Raw genomic sequence first — 20,992 nt, 5'->3', positions numbered from 1 at the left:
TATGCCAAAAGATTAAAATTGAATCGTTAGATCGCTAACTTCAAAGATAAAATATCTGAATCAAAACACAATCACACTTGCACCTCTTAGGGTAATCCCTCTTTTACTCTTTTCAAAATCAAAATCAAATTCTACTGTTTCAAATGCAAAATCGAACTTTCGTTTACATCCGGTAAAAGGATAGTTTTTTTAAAGGAAATATGAAAAGACCTTATAACTTAGGGTAGATCTCCTAATTTGCTTGCTCAAATCAAAACAAACAAATCTCTCATATATCATTGTTTTTCAAAATAAAACTTTCAAAAAGACAATACTTTGTATATATCCAAACGAGGATCATTACGAAGTTAAGGTTCTTTTTTCAAAACATCTTTCGAAAGATAAAACACTTTGTATACATCCACACAAGGATCATTACAAAGTCAATTTACAAAAGTATTTGAAACCACATACAAGCATTTCAAGGCAATAGAAAAGTGATTCAAAAGAAGTGAGCTAAGCAAATTAAAGAGCCCATGGATAACCATGGATACAAAGGGTGCTAATACCTTCCCTTTGTATAACCTACCCCCTTACCCAGAATTTCTTAAAGGTCTTTTTCTGTTTCTTTTATAAACCTTTCCTTAATTGGATAAAATAAAAGTCGGTGGCGACTCTCTGATTTTCAAAAACACAAAAGCAGAAAGAAAAGAGTCAGTTCGCGTATCTCTCACACGAGAAGTACGGTAGAAAACCGAGTGCATGACATATACCATTAGCAATTCCGTCATTTTTTTCACTTGAAACCGAAATAAAACTCCTTTGTGAGACATATAAAACAGAACCAAAGGGTTGATTATCTAACCACTTCATTTAGTCATGGTTGATGCTTGTTGCACCCCATAATTTGCCCTCTTATTTTTTTGGCTTAAGTTATGGTAGGCGTTTATTATGTCATTTAAAATCAAGAGAAAATAATAAAGAGTTTCCATTATTTCAGGACAGTTTGGTTCAAAAGTTTGCTTTTACGGTACAAATGCAAAATTTGTAACTTCCGACTAGAAGGTCGTATGGGCATGGTTCTCAAGTTGTCGAGACTGTTTCGACATTATCTACATCTTCCGTGATCATGCCGGAAGCCAATTCTTTGAGGAAGATGTCTGAAAGTACCAATTACATGAGATTTGAATTTACCGTTCCACTGTCTTTCGGATATTTGAAAATTCATAATTTTTAATCGGAGTATCATTTTGAAGCGAGCCTGTCATACCCCAAATTTGTCCTACCCTTTCAATTTTATCTGGCTTAGGCTTATGCATTTCATAGTCTCATGTACATACTCCCATTAGGTCATTTAACACACCATGCATCATTAATCAATAAATCTGGCGTTGGGATCAAAGACGTTGAAGAACTCGGGTTTGCTATACTTCAAGAAAGATTCAAATTTTGTTTCTCTTACTAATCATGATTGAGGAGGTTAAGGTTTTGATACTTCTTCACCAAATTAACAAATTCCTATATGAGAGCTCCATTGAGACGATTCTGGTTTATTCTAATCAATTGAAGTTTGGATTACAAGATATGGCGGCATGGTATTCTTTATCTCTATACCCTCCAGGTGGTCAAAAGATTCATCTCGGTTAAATTATGAGACTTTCGTCATTGAGCATTTGAAAAGAAAAAGTTAAAGTACACCTAAAGGTGGATTTAAAGTGCATGAAGACAATGGTTGGTCTCAAAGGTCTATTACCATTTCTATTCCATTCAAGCATCCATCATCCAAATTCTATTCAAAACAACACTTATATATTCATTCAAGATCCATACAAAACCGAAGTCAAAATCATTCCAAACTCCATCCACTCTTTAAACTACAAAAAATCACATTACAAAAGTCCACATCATTCACAATTTCAAGCTCAAGATACACTATCTTATATTACAAAAATTGCATATATTACACCTCAAAGAAACTACAAAAATTACATTCAAAGCCAACTAATGTCCTAAAAGCCTACTGTTTCTAAGTCTTCAACTACATCCCTTCCCATCACCTTTGCTCCTCATGCCCATGCTCCATCCAAATTTACAATGCCATTTACACACACCTCATCAAGCCTCCTATCTCAATCAATAAGACCTGCATAACGAAGGGCAAGAAACATCAGTTCCATGCAAAGCGGTTCAGATCGTGCCGTTCAAAGTCAAGCCAAAGAAACTGCCACCACAAGTTCACACAGCCAGAGAAAATCATTCACACATATCATTGCCACATATAAACCTTTATAAAAAAAAAAACTTACAACCAGCCCCTGCACTCAAAGGCGAACTGCACCCGTGTCTTGTCCTTCACAAAATCACACATGGAAAAATAGAAAAAAACTGGAGCTGCATAGTCCATAAACCGAACCTGCATCGCGAAGATACACAGAATCAGTCATGATTCAAAAAAAAAAAAGGAAAAACAGCCTTGCAACTTTCAAGAAGCAAATTGTACATAAACAATACAAGACAATACTGCAGTAGAGCACGCAGTCAGCACCATCATTCAAGACACCATAAGCCTAGCCTATTGCAGCACACGATTTATCCATCCACATTCAATTCACTTCACAAGTTAAACTAACAGGGTACAAAATCTGCAAACTCAAGGGAGTCCAGTTCAAGTTACACTCAGTAAAAGCCAAGGGTGTTTATTTGGCTCAATCAAGCAGCATATCAGAGTCCGTGCTTCGTCTTGCCGAGGGAGAACACCTAAATACTTCCCTAACCGTCCTAACAGCCACCTAACTACCAGACAGAATTCTCAAACAGAAAAAACCTGTAACTACTTTTCTAACTAACCAATTGCCAGCTCACCTTAACCAACATAACTACCTTCACATAACCATTAACTAACCAAAAACTAACCTAATAGTTTGTAACAACCTAACCACCTCTCAACTAACTTCAAAACAGCTGTAACAGAATCAGTTCCTAACAACCTATGCCTAACTGATAAGTAACCGAAAATCAGTTACAAAACTCAACAGAAATAACAGAACCATTCAACAGAGTTATAACAGGAAGAACGGGATTGAGAACTAAGATATAACAGAAAAAGTCATAAATAACTAACCTTCAGAAAACTAATCCTCTTCAGCTCTATATAACAGACTCTCGATTCATCCTTCAAGTTTCTGGCCATCCTTCACATAATCAGAATCACTCTCTTAATCTCACCATCTTTCTCATCTTCATGTGATTCACTCTCCACGATTCCTTCTCCATTTTCTCTCCATAATTCTTCGTTCATCATCATCTTCACTCTCTCTGCAAACTTCATTCATCAGAACCTTCACTTCACCATTTTTCCACCAATTTCAATCGCACCCTCATCTGCTTATCCCTCCACTTCATCTTCATCTTCAATATTCTCCACACCTCTGATTCAATCAAGCACCGCCTCTAATCCTTCTTCGATACCAAGATTCTCGCCACTGAAATCTTCATCAATTACAGAGTCACAACATCAATCTTTCAATCTCTGCAAACCACAAAAAATCTTCATCACAACGACACTCACACACCGAAATTCAAATCAAGAAAGAAGAAGAAGAACGAGTCAAGATACGACGACAAGGATTACCGTTCCTTGAAGATTTCAACTGGATTTCTCTTCTTCTTGGTTACGTCCGAAGAAACACCGAACTCTCTCCGTCGAGCGCGAATCGGAACATTGAGTGTGAGGCACAAGCTGAAGGAAAGATAGCGTGAGTCGGAAAGAAGAGATACGAGTGAGGGAGATCTGTTTGAATCAGAGAAGGCGAGGTTCGAATCGTAGAAGCTCCGGCCGCCGTTGTCGCGAATTCATTTGAGATGTTACTCTGCGTGAATCAACAAAAACGAGAGATGAGATAGGAGATGATACGATCTGGTTATTTGATTGATGGCAGCGCGAGGGAGGAGGTTCGATCGGAGTTTCCTCCATTGAGAAGTTTGGCCGCCGTCGCTGCCTTGTGAAAGAGGAGAGAAAGAAAGTCTGAAAGGAAAGCTGAAAAGCCACTCACGTAACCCTAACTCTCTTTCAATTAATTTTTTCTTTTAATTGTTAATTAATAATTAATTGATCTTAAACCTGAATGCTAATTGGGATTTCATTTAATCAATACGAGCTTAACTGAATAATAAGAATTTGAATGGCCACAAATCAAACCCTAATTGCCTCTTTCCGTTTTTTTCTATTTAATTGTTCTCTTTTATTTTTTTCATTTTGATTAAATCTGAAATCTGAACATGAAATATTGGGCCTGATCCACGAATTGATCACTACACCCCACAGGGCCCATCAGGCCACTGTTTTGGTAAAGAAAATCTGAATAAAAAATCTGTAACAAAAAAAACCTGTTGGGCTATTGATTGGGCCCAGTGCTCACCATTACTGACTGCACACCCATAGTCCAACTTTAACCCCCTGTTTCACCCCATTTTTTGCTTAGAATTTAGGTTCTTTGGCAAAGTTTTAGACTTTCTTTTTAGATAATAAAAAACAATAAAACCAATTTTCTCCTTAGTTTTTTTAGATTTAGATCACGATTTCTTTGTTAAGGATTTTAGATAATGAAAAGTGACATTAAAAAACTCATAAAAATAGTAGTATTTTTAAGTCAATTTTTGTACTAACATTTGAATTGCTTCTCTTATGCTTTTGTATTATTTTCATGCTATTTGTGTATAATTGTTGTGTGACTTTGGTTACTTGTTTTTGGCCTTATCTTAGGCCTATTTTGTTGATACCATTTTAATGCTCCTCTTAGAATCTATCACATTATCATGTTAACATAAGGATTTAGACTTGTATAGACAATTTAGATTAGAATTTAGAATTAGTTCCCTATTGTATTCTTTTTTCTTTTTCAACTCTTTAAAACATTAATAAAAGGAAGATGCGAATCACATTAAGCAAGTGATAGAGAAATGAGTGGGATTCATTCCCTAATCTATTTCTCAATCACTTAGTGGCATAGAAACGAGTGGGATTCATTCCCTAATCTGTTTCTCGGTCACTACTTAATGGGAGAGAAACGAGTGGGATTCATTCCCTAATCTGTTTCTCAAACATTAATTAATGGGAGAGAAATGAGTGAGATTCATTCTCTAATCTGTTTCTCAAACATTACATAATGGGATGGAAGTGAGTGGGATTCATTCCCTAATCTGCTTCTCGATCATTATACATTTTATGTGATTCGACTCGCAAACAAATTCCCCTTAAAAAATACACAACCAAAAACACTTTAAAACATCTAACAATGGTTCAGACTAAAGCAAAGTAGAGAAAGTGGTGAGTGGCCCGGTATTGGGAACTGTTCATCACTCATCTACCCTAAAAGACACAAACTAATCTCTTTCTTCTTCCTAAGGGCACCGTTATCTCCGCTCCATTGCATCCTAGGTTGTCCCCTTATGCAAGAGCGCGAGCGTTAACGCCGCCCAATTAAAAACACAAAAACAAACAAAAAATCTTTAGCCGAGCTACGGTAACTCTGATTCCTGAAAAGGATACGTAGGCAGCGGGGTAGGGCCCGTGCGAGTACAATTCTTTATTTTCCCTACATTTTGCATTCATTTCGCATTTAGACATAGACATAGCTATACACCCTTTAGATAGCAACAAACATAGGTGGATACCATCGAGTATGATGGGCGTGAGGGGTGCTAATACCTTCCCCTCGCGTAACCGACTCCCGTACCTTGATTCTCTGGTCGCAAGACCCTGTTCCTTCCTTTGTTAGGTTTTCTGATATTCCTTTCCCTTAGGGGATAAATATATTGGTGGCGACTCTGTTCATTTTTTCGCGAGCGTGCGACAGCTGGCGACTCTGCTGGGGATGTTGCTAGACCTGTTGCTGGTCCATCCTTAGTGAGTCGATCCTAGCCTGCGTTTGTTTGTTTATTTACGGGGTGTTTATTTGTTTTTATGTCTATACCTTGTATATATGTTTGCATGTTTACTTTTCTGCTTGCATATCATGTTTATTTCTGTTTGCACATCATGCATATGGATTATATTCTGTGTTCCTTGGGGTCTTCTGTTCTGTTTTGCAGGTTGGGTGGGATGTTTTATGAGGTAAAAGGCCCAATACCCAGGCCAGAGTGACACATAGGATACCTAGGATAGAGTGGATAGTCATGACGCCAACAGAATGTCAGGTTCTGTTGATTGCGATCATGAGACCCACGACCAGTCGAGGTTCAAATGAAATACCATTGTTGGCATGTATTTGCGACAATGATGGTGTTTCAGGAGAACTGATAACGCTGGAAGCCATTGACCTACCTTGACCTAGATTCACCTGTGAGTGGGGTGGGATATACATGACAGGTACCGTTGGTGACTATTCTGTTCTGTTGGTGACTATTGGTTTTCCTGGTATCCAAAAAGGCGTCGGACCTTTGATCCTGTGACATTTGACCTGTATCAGTTATTCAGAAGTTTGTATGGTGGTTACTAAGATTATATGGACCTTGATCCCATGCCTTTGCATTGCATAACATCATTGTTGTATCCACTCCATTTATGAAAGATCCTAAAGTCTATTTCCAAAAAAAAAAAGGGAGAAAAAGAAAAAGGAAATAGAAAAGCGAAAAAGAAAAGAAAAGACATTCTATACAAAAAAAAAAGAGATAAAAAAAAGAAAGAAAGAAAATGAAAGATTGTGAAAAGACTTTAGGATCTCTCATAAATGAAACATGCATTCATACTATCATGCATTTCATGGTTCTTTCAAAGACTTATGGGACCATTTCTATCCAGATTTCAAGATCAACAACAGATTTGACTTCTCACCGCCACAACTCCAAGATCAACTATGGAACAACTCCGTGAAGAAATGGATGAGATGAGGGAACAAATGGGTCATCTTATGTTGGAGATGCGAGACTTGGTCCGTAATCAGGATGCACTAAAAGAGGAGAATAGTCAGTTGAAGACTCAATTGAGCTTGGTCATGGAAGTTCTGAAGACGGTATTAAGGAAGGAAGGTGATGTTGTTCCTGCTGCTGCAACAGAAGTTGTTGATTCCTTCTTCCCAATAGGATTCCTTTCCACTCATGGAATGCCTCAAGGAGCTCTCCCTCAATTTCAAGTGCCATTACCTCCACATCAATCCGTTCATGTCCCTAGAATGAATCAAGGGGGCCAAATGCGTGGGAAAAAGCCTAAGATACCTCAGAGAATTCTCAATCCTATCCCGATGCCTTACGCTCAGTTACTTCCCCGTTTGCTGGAGCTTCAGTTGGTTGAGCTACGAGAATTAGATACGCCTGAAAAGCTTCCCCCCACCTTTGATGCCAATGCTCGATGTGAGTTCCATTCTGGGGCACCTGGTCATGATATTGAGAATTGTAGGGCGCTGAAGCAGCAAATTCAAGATCTCAATGATTCAAAAGTGATTTTGTTCACCCCCGAGGGTATGTTTGTTCAAGGAAATGGGGTTCCAACTGCGGTGGAAGAAAAGGTTGATTCATACTTCTATGTCAGATCCACTTCAAATCAGAAGCATAATGCACCATCTTGGGTTCCAGGTTTCCCACCTCATCAATCTCCATTTGTTTCACAGCCAGATCAAAAGAGGAAGACACCTGAACAGAATGGGTATTGGAATCATTGCCATCAGCAGGGTCCACAAATGCCAAGGAGACCACCAAGAAGGATTGACCCAATTCCTATGACCTATAGTCAGCTCCTTTCTCATTTGCTCAAGGATTCTTTGGTCCAACTAAAGGAGTTTAAGCCCCCTCCAACACCGATTCCTCAAGGATATGACTTAAATGCAAAGTGTGAGTACCATTCTGGGACATCTGGACATTCAACTGAGGATTGTAATGTTTTGAAATACAAAGTCCAAGATCTCATTGACTCCAAAGCAATATCATTCACTCCAAATGGCCTGCACATAAGACGAAGAGTTCATGCATAAGTGAATGTCCGTATTCCAGAAAGTATCACAAAAAAAAAGAAGAATAAGCCCAGAAGGAGTCAAGTCTCCTCAACTATGGCAATCATCATTTCCTTTCTGTGTTCTCATTTCAAGTAGTTCCTGCTTTGTAGAAAGCTGCTTCCTTGAACTCGTTGGTATGATAATAATAAAAACACCACAAATTCTCGAGCAACTTTGTCAGAACCTTTTTCAAGTGGTAATCAAGAGTGTTCTGTAGAAGCATCTCACATTCTCAAGGTTCTTGTGCTCAGTTGTATCCGTGGAGGTTGGTGTTTCAGTTGGTGTTTTGGTCTTTCCTTACAACATATAGCATCTCTAAGTTTGATGACCATGCAAGGTTCCTCCATGTTTGATGGCAGATACTTCTTCAATGAATATGCTTGGGGCTCCCGCACGAGGGATAAGCAAGACGTACTCTTATCTTGAGCATTGCGCCATTTGCATTGCTCGAATCCCTAAAAGCATTACAAATTCCTATGTGAATCCGTCAGAATCTTCTTCCGTGTGGTAATCAAGAGTGTTCTTCATAATGCTTCTCATCCTCAAGTTGCTTCCTCGTTTGTCAGAATTTCAATTGGTTAAGACTCGTGTTTTGGGTCTTCTTCACCACAAGTAGCTCTCTTGAGTTTGATGACCATACCATATTCTTCCCATTTATGATGGCGATTACTACTCTAGCAACTATGCTTGGGGCTCCCGCACGAGGGATAAGCAAGACATACTCTTATCTTGAGCATTGCATCACTCGCATTGCTCGAATCCCTAAAGTGAGGCAAAAGTTTACAATTCATGGGTGACTTTGTTGGAGTTCTCTTTTGAAGTAATTTGAAGTGTTTGGAAGGAACTGCAGAAAGTATTCAAGCTCAACAAGTCCAGACGGAGTCAAGTCTCCTCAACAACGACACCCATTTAGTTTCTTACTGCATTCTCATTGTAATTTTTCATTTGTGTGTTTAAGCATCAATAGCATGTAAAAAACTTGTTAATTTCTGAATGAAAATCGTAATACATTGTCTATGTTTGTCTTGAAGTAATCCATTCGTTATCACTCATAAAATGTTTTGGCATTACGATACCAACTTTACTAATTGTTTGCTTAGGCAAAAAGGCTGAGGGAGAATGATGAAAGATAAAAACGCAAAAATCTCAAATCATGTGTTTTGAATAAAAAACCCTACTGAGGATGTACAGGCATTGTTTCAAATCCCCAAACACCGGAGATATAAGGGAGATAGACCTTCGTTAACCCCTTTGAGCCTTGGAGAAGGAGTTTCTTTTCTAATCATAAAAACCCTTATTTTAACCTTGGGGCAGGGTAGTGTTCATTTAACTTGATCGAGTGTTCAGAACTCACCAAAAGGGTATGAATCTAAGGGTACAACAATGGATATCCTTCAAAAGGTTGAGGAATGTCAAAACCTCAATGGTTATCCTTATCCTATCAAGAGGTCAAGAGATGACGACACAACGATGGTTATCCCTCATCAATCAAAGAACGAGGCAGTCACAATCACCTCCCGCAAATCAAAGATTCAAGATCACACGACTTGTTCAAAAAAAAAAAAAGAAGGTGAATAAAAAAAAAGGAGCCCGCTAAGTCAACAACACGAAAACAAGTGACTTAGGCAAAAAGGTTAGGGCATCCCGCTGGACTCCAAAATAAAATTCAAGAGAATATGTCCAGGCAAAAGTTAGGGAAAGTAGAAGCGAAAAACAAGGATTACAAAATAAAAATCCTTATCAAAAGAACAAAGTCGTGTGATCAGACACCAAAAATGCAAGATGAAGTGACTGCCATGTCCAAAAAACCTCGTTGATTCCGCAACCATTCCAAATTCCTTGTGAGGAATGAACACTCATGTCGAGTTAATTGAACCTAGGAATGGAGAACATCATGAAGGGGGTGGGTACCAAATAATTTCGAGCCTAAAAATCCTTTGTTTTCTGAAAACCGTGAACCTGACCAAGTTACAACCCTCAAAAGTCCTAATTGAAGTAGGGTTATTTTGAAAGCACACTCCTATGAGATAGCGTTTAACTGACTCCCAATGAAGCGAGACTCTTATCCATGTTGGTATCGTAGGCTTGCTTTATCTTCCATATGAAAAAATCGAGGTTGTGTCAACTAGTGATCCATTCACAAGAGGTCGCAACCTCATTTCACAAAAAAAGTTTTACAACTTCAAGACTAACATAGGCTTTGCTTTAGAATCATCATTCTTAGAATTAACATTCTTTTGCATACAAATACGTGCTTAACATCAAGGAAGTTACCATGATGAGAATCAGTGAGTAACTTGATCATGTCAAAGCAACAAGACTTGAGAACTCCGAGGAGTAAAAGCTAATCGTTTCAGAGACTGATTATCAAGGGGCAAGTTATCCAAAGAACTCCGTTGGGCATGAACAGTTAATGCTTTCCTTGATTACCTTGAGAGGAAGAATTTGAAGACTCCGTTGAGCGTGGTAAAGTTGTTTCCACGTTTGTTTGACTTCAAAACAAAGAAAGCTTGAGGATTCTAGTAAGATGTACCTAATCAGGGGCAATTAAATCGAGGTTTGACCTCTCAAATTCGGCATATCTGGGGCAATCAAGTCGAGGAATCTCTCTCAAATTCAACCAATCTGGGGCAGTTACGTCGAGATTCGACTAATCTCCTCAAGGATCCTTTAGGGAAATTCCTTTGAAAGTCATGAAGCTTGGGGCACACTCTTTTGAGTTATATTGTCTCTTCCCCGACCGTCGGAGTTTATTTCTCCTGGAAATTTGGTCTCTCCCCAAGCATAGGAGTTTATTTCTCCTGAGAATTTGGTCTCTCCTCAAGCATAAGGATTTATTCCTCCTAGGAGTCGTTCTACTTCCCTAATCAAAGCTCCTTATCTGGATTTCTCATCCCCAACATGGTGAATCGAGGGAATCTCCTCAAACTGAAAATCCTCCAACCAGTGGCACATGGTGAGAAGTCAGAAATCATTCTTCAAGTCAAAGAAAAGTGCATCTTACAAATCAAAGTCCAATATCTGTTGGCACCTCCACATGGTCCTTAACACTAGGGGAATTCTCCCTGGTGTTTACCTCATTAATGCCTTTATTTGGCACTCTGCATATAGTACTCACTACATACAACATTGCATCCTCAAAAGCGTAGCATATCCATCAAAATGGAGCATTACGCCATAGAAAAATTCAAACATGCATACAAAGCATAAGCCAGATAATCAGAATCAGTACTTACTCAAGACAATAATACATCCCCACACAAAAGGTTGTCCTTACAAATTCCGATTGATATCTGCTACTACATTTCAAATCTCTTCCAACCACGGTGCCGATGCGAGGTATCTTCAATCTCTGATGAGTGTCTGACACAATGTCTTCTTTTGTCCCTCGATGTCGAGTCGATGTTGAGTCATAGATCGCCACGAGATCTTATTCCTTTCCAAAGTGTGGAAAATCGCACGAGATTTTCTTTCGATGTTGAGTCATAAGATCGCCACGAGATCTTATTCCCGTTTCTTCTGTTGACGAGTTGATCGCCACGAGATCTTCTCGATGTTGAGTCATAAGATCGCCACGAGATCTTATTCCCTTTTCTTCTGTTGACGAGTTGATCGCCACGAGATCTTCTTTCGATGTTGAGTCATAAGATCGCCACGAGATCTTATTCCCGTTTCTTCTGTTGACGAGTTGATCGCCACGAGATCTTCTCGATGTTGAGTCATAAGATCGCCACGAGATCTTATTCCCTTTTCTTCTGTTGACGAGTTGATCGCCACGAGATCTTCTTTCGATGTTGAGTCATAAGATCGCCACGAGATCTTATTCCCTTTTCTTCTGTTGACGAGTTGATCGCCACGAGATCTTCTTTCGATGTTGAGTCATAAGATCGCCACGAGATCTTATTCCCGTTTCTTCTGTTGACGAGTTGATCGCCACGAGATCTTCTCGATGTTGAGTCATAAGATCGCCACGAGATCTTATTCCCTTTTCTTCTGTTGACGAGTTGATCGCCACGAGATCTTCTTTCGATGTTGAGTCATAAGATCGCCACGAGATCTTATTCTCTTTTCTTCTGTTGACGAGTTGATCGCCACGAGATCTTCTCGATGTTGAGTCATAAGATCGCCACGAGATCTTATTCCCTTTTCTTCTGTTGACGAGTTGATCGCCACGAGATCTTCTTTCGATGTTGAGTCATAAGATCGCCACGAGATCTTATTCCCTTTTCTTCTGTTGACGAGTTGATCGCCACGAGGTCTTATTCCTTTCAGTCCTAACGTTGAGTCGTAAATCGCACGAGGTCTTTTTCTTTCGATCATTGTTTCATACAACCATTCTCTTTGAAAACCCCGTGTCGGCACCGTTACCACGTTACAAGCTATCACCATTCAACCATTACTCACTGTAAACTTTTCCACCAGAAAAAAGAAAAACATTTCTCTTTCCCCAGCAGATATCAAACAAAAAATAAGGATAACACTTACACCATCTTCTCTTCAGGACAAATTTCAGGTCTTGATATTTTATCTTCTTCTACCTTGAAGGTTCGAAAGGCTAGCGCCAATCTCACCTTCAGGTTTAAGATGATTAAATAGGGGCAGCTGTCATACCCCAAATTTGTCCTACCCTTTCAATTTTATCTGGCTTAGGCTTATGCATTTCATAGTCTCATGTACATACTCCCATTAGGTCATTTAACACACCATGCATCATTAATCAATAAATCTGGCGTTGGGATCAAAGACGTTGAAGAACTCGGGTTTGCTATACTTCAAGAAAGATTCAAATTTTGTTTCTCTTACTAATCATGATTGAGGAGGTTAAGGTTTTGATACTTCTTCACCAAATTAACAAATTCCTATATGAGAGCTCCATTGAGACGATTCTGGTTTATTCTAATCAATTGAAGTTTGGATTACAAGATATGGCGGCATGGTATTCTTTATCTCTATACCCTCCAGGTGGTCAAAAGATTCATCTCGGTTAAATTATGAGACTTTCGTCATTGAGCATTTGAAAAGAAAAAGTTAAAGTACACCTAAAGGTGGATTTAAAGTGCATGAAGACAATGGTTGGTCTCAAAGGTCTATTACCATTTCTATTCCATTCAAGCATCCATCATCCAAATTCTATTCAAAACAACACTTATATATTCATTCAAGATCCATACAAAACCGAAGTCAAAATCATTCCAAACTCCATCCACTCTTTAAACTACAAAAAATCACATTACAAAAGTCCACATCATTCACAATTTCAAGCTCAAGATACACTATCTTATATTACAAAAATTGCATATATTACACCTCAAAGAAACTACAAAAATTACATTCAAAGCCAACTAATGTCCTAAAAGCCTACTGTTTCTAAGTCTTCAACTACATCCCTTCCCATCACCTTTGCTCCTCATGCCCATGCTCCATCCAAATTTACAATGCCATTTACACACACCTCATCAAGCCTCCTATCTCAATCAATAAGACCTGCATAACGAAGGGCAAGAAACATCAGTTCCATGCAAAGCGGTTCAGATCGTGCCGTTCAAAGTCAAGCCAAAGAAACTGCCACCACAAGTTCACACAGCCAGAGAAAATCATTCACACATATCATTGCCACATATAAACCTTTATAAAAAAAAACTTACAACCAGCCCCTGCACTCAAAGGCGAACTGCACCCGTGTCTTGTCCTTCACAAAATCACACATGGAAAAATAGAAAAAAACTGGAGCTGCATAGTCCATAAACCGAACCTGCATCGCGAAGATACACAGAATCAGTCATGATTCAAAAAAAAAAAGGAAAAACAGCCTTGCAACTTTCAAGAAGCAAATTGTACATAAACAATACAAGACAATACTGCAGTAGAGCACGCAGTCAGCACCATCATTCAAGACACCATAAGCCTAGCCTATTGCAGCACACGATTTATCCATCCACATTCAATTCACTTCACAAGTTAAACTAACAGGGTACAAAATCTGCAAACTCAAGGGAGTCCAGTTCAAGTTACACTCAGTAAAAGCCAAGGGTGTTTATTTGGCTCAATCAAGCAGCATATCAGAGTCCGTGCTTCGTCTTGCCGAGGGAGAACACCTAAATACTTCCCTAACCGTCCTAACAGCCACCTAACTACCAGACAGAATTCTCAAACAGAAAAAACCTGTAACTACTTTTCTAACTAACCAACTGCCAGCTCACCTTAACCAACATAACTACCTTCACATAACCATTAACTAACCAAAAACTAACCTAACAGTTTGTAACAACCTAACCACCTCTCAACTAACTTCAAAACAGCTGTAACAGAATCAGTTCCTAACAACCTATGCCTAACTGATAAGTAACCGAAAATCAGTTACAAAACTCAACAGAAATAACAGAACCATTCAACAGAGTTATAACAGGAAGAACGGGATTGAGAACTAAGATATAACAGAAAAAGTCATAAATAACTAACCTTCAGAAAACTAATCCTCTTCAGCTCTATATAACAGACTCTCGATTCATCCTTCAAGTTTCTGGCCATCCTTCACATAATCAGAATCACTCTCTTAATCTCACCATCTTTCTCATCTTCATGTGATTCACTCTCCACGATTCCTTCTCCATTTTCTCTCCATAATTCTTCGTTCATCATCATCTTCACTCTCTCTGCAAACTTCATTCATCAGAACCTTCACTTCACCATTTTTCCACCAATTTCAATCGCACCCTCATCTGCTTATCCCTCCACTTCATCTTCATCTTCAATCTTCTCCACACCTCTGATTCAATCAAGCACCGCCTCTAATCCTTCTTCGATACCAAGATTCTCGCCACTGAAATCTTCATCAATTACAAAGTCACAACATCAATCTTTCAATCTCTGCAAACCACAAACAATCTTCATCACAACGACACTCACACACCGAAATTCAAATCAAGAAAGAAGAAGAAGAACGAGTCAAGATACGACGACAAGGATTACCGTTCCTTGAAGATTTCAACTGGATTTCTCTTCTTCTTGGTTACGTCCGAAGAAACACCGAACTCTCTCCGTCGAGCGCGAATCGGAACATTGAGTGTGAGGCACAAGCTGAAGGAAAGATAGCGTGAGTCGGAAAGAAGAGATACGAGTGAGGGAGATCTGTTTGAATCAGAGAAGGCGAGGTTCGAATCGTAGAAGCTCCGGCCGCCGTTGTCGCGAATTCATTTGAGATGTTACTCTGCGTGAATCAACAAAAACGAGAGATGAGATAGGAGATGATACGATCTGGTTATTTGATTGATGGCAGCGCGAGGGAGGAGGTTCGATCGGAGTTTCCTCCATTGAGAAGTTTGGACGCCGTCGCTGCCTTGTGAAAGAGGAGAGAAAGAAAGTCTGAAAGGAAAGCTGAAAAGCCACTCACGTAACCCTAACTCTCTTTCAATTAATTTTTTCTTTTAATTGTTAATTAATAATTAATTGATCTTAAACCTGAATGCTAATTGGGATTTCATTTAATCAATACGAGCTTAACTGAATAATAAGAATTTGAATGGCCACAAATCAAACCCTAATTGCCTCTTTCCGTTTTTTTCTATTTAATTGTTCTCTTTTATTTTTTTCATTTTGATTAAATCTGAAATCTGAACATGAAATATTGGGCCTGATCCACGAATTGATCACTACACCCCACAGGGCCCATCAGGCCACTGTTTTGGTAAAGAAAATCTGAATAAAAAATCTGTAACAAAAAAAACCTGTTGGGCTATTGATTGGGCCCAGTGCTCACCATTACTGACTGCACACCCATAGTCCAACTTTAACCCCCTGTTTCACCCCATTTTTTGCTTAGAATTTAGGTTCTTTGGCAAAGTTTTAGACTTTCTTTTTAGATAATAAAAAACAATAAAACCAATTTTCTCCTTAGTTTTTTTAGATTTAGATCACGATTTCTTTGTTAAGGATTTTAGATAATGAAAAGTGACATTAAAAAACTCATAAAAATAGTAGTATTTTTAAGTCAATTTTTGTACTAACATTTGAATTGCTTCTCTTATGCTTTTGTATTATTTTCATGCTATTTGTGTATAATTGTTGTGTGACTTTGGTTACTTGTTTTTGGCCTTATCTTAGGCCTATTTTGTTGATACCATTTTAATGCTCCTCTTAGAATCTATCACATTATCATGTTAACATAAGGATTTAGACTTGTATAGACAATTTAGATTAGAATTTAGAATTAGTTCCCTATTGTATTCTTTTTTCTTTTTCAACTCTTTAAAACATTAATAAAAGGAAGATGCGAATCACATTAAGCAAGTGATAGAGAAATGAGTGGGATTCATTCCCTAATCTATTTCTCAATCACTTAGTGGCATAGAAACGAGTGGGATTCATTCCCTAATCTGTTTCTCGGTCACTACTTAATGGGAGAGAAACGAGTGGGATTCATTCCCTAATCTGTTTCTCAAACATTAATTAATGGGAGAGAAATGAGTGAGATTCATTCTCTAATCTGTTTCTCAAACATTACATAATGGGATGGAAGTGAGTGGGATTCATTCCCTAATCTGCTTCTCGATCATTATACATTTTATGTGATTCGACTCGCAAACAAATTCCCCTTAAAAAATACACAACCAAAAACACTTTAAAACATCTAACAATGGTTCAGACTAAAGCAAAGTAGAGAAAGTGGTGAGTGGCCCAGTATTGGGAACTGTTCATCACTCATCTACCCTAAAAGACACAAACTAATCTCTTTCTTCTTCCTAAGGGCACCGTTATCTCCGCTCCATTGCATCCTAGGTTGTCCCCTTATGCAAGAGCGCGAGCGTTAACGCCGCCCAATTAAAAACACAAAAACAAACAGAAAATCTTTAGCCGAGCTACGGTAACTCTGATTCCTGAAAAGGATACGTAGGCAGCGGGGTAGGGCCCGTGCGAGTACAATTCTTTATTTTCCCTACATTTTGCATTCATTTCGCATTTAGACATAGACATAGCTATACACCCTTTAGATAGCAACAAACATAGGTGGATACCATCGAGTACGATGGGCGTGAGGGGTGCTAATACCTTCCCCTCGCGTAACCGACTCCCGTACCTTGATTCTCTGGTCGCAAGACCCTGTTCCTTCCTTTGTTAGGTTTTCTGATATTCCTTTCCCTTAGGGGATAAATATATTGGTGGCGACTCTGTTCATTTTTTCGCGAGCGTGCGACAGAGCCATATGCCAAAAAATTTGTCTTGAGGTCTACTACATTTCATGTGTTGGGGTCGACAATTATTTCTTTGAGGAAGGTCCTCGAATTCACAATATACCTGAGGTTTTACAGTGAGAAAATGTGTTGAACCACTGTCTTCTAGATGATCAAAAATTCAAAACTCTCGCACCGTTTATCCGTTCATAACTCTCGATGTCCCCGACATTTCGTATGTTGGGACCTGAGGCCAATTCTGCACTAGAAGTCCCAAAATATGGCAAAAGCATCATGATTTATCTGTTGAAATACATTTTCGGGCACTGTGCGACATGATTTAAAATTGTATAACTCTATTAATTTTTATCGTATCGAGCCCATTCTGGCGACATTCTTTCCCAAATTTTGTCGGCTGTGATTTATCTTCGGACCTCGGGTTCGGATTTTGATCGGAAGATCGAGTTTCTTCGCATTCTTTAAGCGGTACACACGAAAATTCTGCACAGTTGAGTTTTTCGCCTCAGATGACCAGATGAATTTCTTGTTGTTCAAATGCGCATAACTTCTTCACCGTTTACCGTATTGAGTCCGTTTTGGCGGCAACGATTCACAAATTTTGTCATATCTGATATGCCGTTGGTCCCGACTCCGACTTTCGCATCGAAAAGCGTTTCCTCGAAAATTAAGCTCAAAAATACGTTTAGGAGAGAAATTTGAATTTCAAAATTCAAACTCACTATAAATACACTTTTCCCTCAATTTTGTCATTTGGTCACAATTTTCCCCAAAATCAAAAACACTTCCTCTCTTCTCTTTCTTCATTCTCTCAAATCAAAAGCACATTTTCTTCAAGAACTTGGGCAATTTTCTAACAACTTCATACATTCACCTAGAACATTCAACAAAGAAAATCATCAAAACCTTGAAATTTCTTCTCCTTTCCTCTTCCCTTCAGCCGCATACTCCACCACCACCAAGCCGCTTCTCGAGCCGCCCTTTCACATTGAGACTCCCTCCGGCAAGCGCACCTCCGCACACGGCCAAGATCGCCGCGGACTCACAACTACTACTCCTTCTCGCACTCGTTTTCCGGTCGCTTCCTCCTCACGATTTTAGCACCACGCACAATCCTTCTCCGATCACAACTCTCCAACATCCTCTTTGATCTTGATTCGGTAATTTTTCTTGAATTCTATGTGGATCTTGAATTTGGAATTTAATTGTTGTTTGTTGAGATGTTAATTGATGATGATGATGAATGTTGATATTAATTGTTGAACATGGTAATTGAATTCAAATGTTAATGCAAATGTTGTGGTTGTTGAAAAGAATTGAAATAAAGTGTTATTGTGTTGATTTAGCTTAATTGAATGATTGAATCAAATTGTTGAAGGTGTTGTTCATAGATTGTTATTGTTGAATAAATTTGAATGATGAAAATTATTGATGTTGAGTTGTGTTCATAAACAATTGATAATTGATGATAATTGCTTAATTGAAATAATTGTGATGGTAATGTTGTTGTTGTTTGTTGATTGACATTTGTTGACGTTTAAATGCTTGAATCCAATCGATGATGACACTTGATGTTAAATGAAAGTTGTTAAAATGATGGATATTAATTTCTTTTAGATACTATATTTATTTTTCAATGACAGTGTTTAGTAGACTTTGAAGATACTTTGTCTCGTAAATTAAAGATACTCTGAAATGACAACATATTTCGAGGGGGTGGCAAAAATCAAATTGGATTCAATTTGTTGTTTGTTTCTATATGGTTGTCTTTATATACACTTTACAGTTTACTTGGTACAACAGATATACGTGACGTGAGAGAGAAATACGAAAGAGACCTAGCATTTCTTCGAACAGTACAATGTACCACAGAAATAATTTGTTTCAATAACAATAAATAACAAACAAACATAAATATTACTAATTAGCAAGAACATTTCAATCCAATAAACTACAAATCAAAATATTATTGAGACAGAGACTTCACCAGGAAGTGGCGGACCTTTAAGCATGTGTGAACTTTGAAGAAGAATGCATTATTATATCACCAATGAAGGCTTTCAAATCAGTGTCTGCTGAGCCACCATCTCCCATTGCATCACAACATATCTTTTTAAGCTTTCTACTTCTTTCCCTAATACCCTTTGTAAGCTCACTATCAAAATCCATAAGTTCACACACTAATTTTACAATTTCACTTTTCTTTACCAAAACATCTTCCTTAACATTTTCTTTAACTCTCAATCCAACCTTCCAATCCTCTACTATCATCTTACTATTAAATGGTTGGTCAAAAACAATTGGAAAAGTAAAAAACGGTACTCCAGAAATAACACTTTCCTTAGTAGAATTCCAACCACAATGTGACCAAAATCCACCAATAGAAGAATGTGACAACACTCTCAATTGGTCACACCATTCCAAAACCAATCCCATGTTTCCACAAATTTGTTTCAACCTTGAAGCTTCATTACGCGCTATCCATAAAAATCGAACATTACTTTCACATAAAGCACTTGCAATTTCATCAACTTGTTCACTTGAAGCTGAAAAGAAACTTCCCTGTGCTATGTAAAGAATAGAACCAATTGGTTGTGAATCTAGCCATTCAAAGTAGCTGTTGGAACTTGGAATGATGATAACTTGGAGGAAGAGTTGGAAAAATTTATTGACATTAAATGAGCAATAAATGAACACAAGTAAGAGCTAATATGGAGATGAATTTGAAAAGGTTCATTTAAGTCCCACATTGGAGGGAACACAAATATTAGTAGTGTATATATATTCCAACTTGAACAATTGTTGTTGGGCCCAAGGGCACCTACAATTTTATAAAGGAGTGAGGACACACCAAGTCTTAACCTAGATTTTGACTAGGTTTACTTGTCCTCCAAGTCTGACCAAGTGAATAACGGTTACTTTGACTGGGCCGGTTCAACTCTCCCACTATATTTTCGCCCACGATTTGGTCCATTCGGGTGGATCCTTTTGCCTATAAATACATTTCCCTCAGTCACTTATTCTGCACTCCAGAATTCAATTCCGAATTCTCTCCTCTCTCTCTTACTCTGCTTCATCTCAAATTGTTCTTTTCTTTTTTCGACTGGAATAAATCCCTATACTGAGACTGGTTTTTAACCATCAGAAAGGTGTATCATTTAGAACGATTCATCACACGTGCAAGTGTGAATCGTATTGAAACGAGCTGTTTTATCTTGGAGGCATCGTGGGTATTTACGAGCTGCTTTGCATAAATCTGGCAGTACCGCGAAACGTCTTAAAGAAAGCGTACCGATCCGCGACTCAGCCGATAATTTCCTCTGTGGCATTATTTTATTAAACCGAAAAACAACAATTTTAAGACGATTTCTGTAACTGCCATGTCGACTGAGGAAACTATCGGTAATACTGCGGCTGCTTCTGTGAATGACAAACCATTCAAGTTTGAGGGATCCAATTTCAAACGTTGGCAATCTAAGATGAAGTTTTTCCTAACTCTGAAAAAGGTTGCTCACGTTCTGACTGAGGACATCCCAATTGTTCCTTCTGGATCAATCGAGATAACTAATGGTAAGTCAACTGCTGAATCTGACGGAACCTCCAAAAAGGACGGAGCTTCCAAAACGTCTGATGGAGACTCTGCTGCAAAAGAAAAAGCCGCAGGAGATGACTTACAGCTCCGAAAAGAAATTGCCCTATGGCAAGAAAATGATTACCTATGCAAACATCACATTCTGAACAGTCTTGCTGATGACCTATATGATTACTATAGTAATCACAAGACTGCTAAACAGGTTTGGGAAGCTCTCCAAAAGAAGTATGACACCGAAGAAGCTGGTGCAA

At 38.5% G+C, this 20,992-nt stretch overlaps 1 protein-coding gene across 1 annotated transcript in view; it reads right to left on the bottom strand.

Moving 5' to 3' along the window:
- The window catches only part of LOC131619310 (UDP-glycosyltransferase 87A1-like), a 42,080-nt gene extending 21,602 nt beyond the window's left edge, over positions 1 to 20,478 (bottom strand). Inside the window, exons 1-2 of the mRNA XM_058890420.1 lie at positions 20,442 to 20,478; positions 19,152 to 19,791 (exon numbers count right to left, since the gene is read on the bottom strand). Of these exons, the coding sequence (XP_058746403.1) occupies positions 19,154 to 19,791; positions 20,442 to 20,478 (675 nt within the window). The 3' untranslated portion in view covers positions 19,152 to 19,153. The remainder of the gene's footprint in view (positions 1 to 19,151; positions 19,792 to 20,441) is intronic.
- Positions 20,479 to 20,992: the final 514 nt, after the last annotated feature.

This window comes from Vicia villosa, linkage group LG7 (genome assembly GCF_029867415.1).
Source record: "Vicia villosa cultivar HV-30 ecotype Madison, WI linkage group LG7, Vvil1.0, whole genome shotgun sequence".
Taxonomy (NCBI): Eukaryota; Viridiplantae; Streptophyta; class Magnoliopsida; order Fabales; family Fabaceae; genus Vicia; species Vicia villosa.
This window is presented reverse-complemented; position numbering and strand designations above follow the sequence as displayed.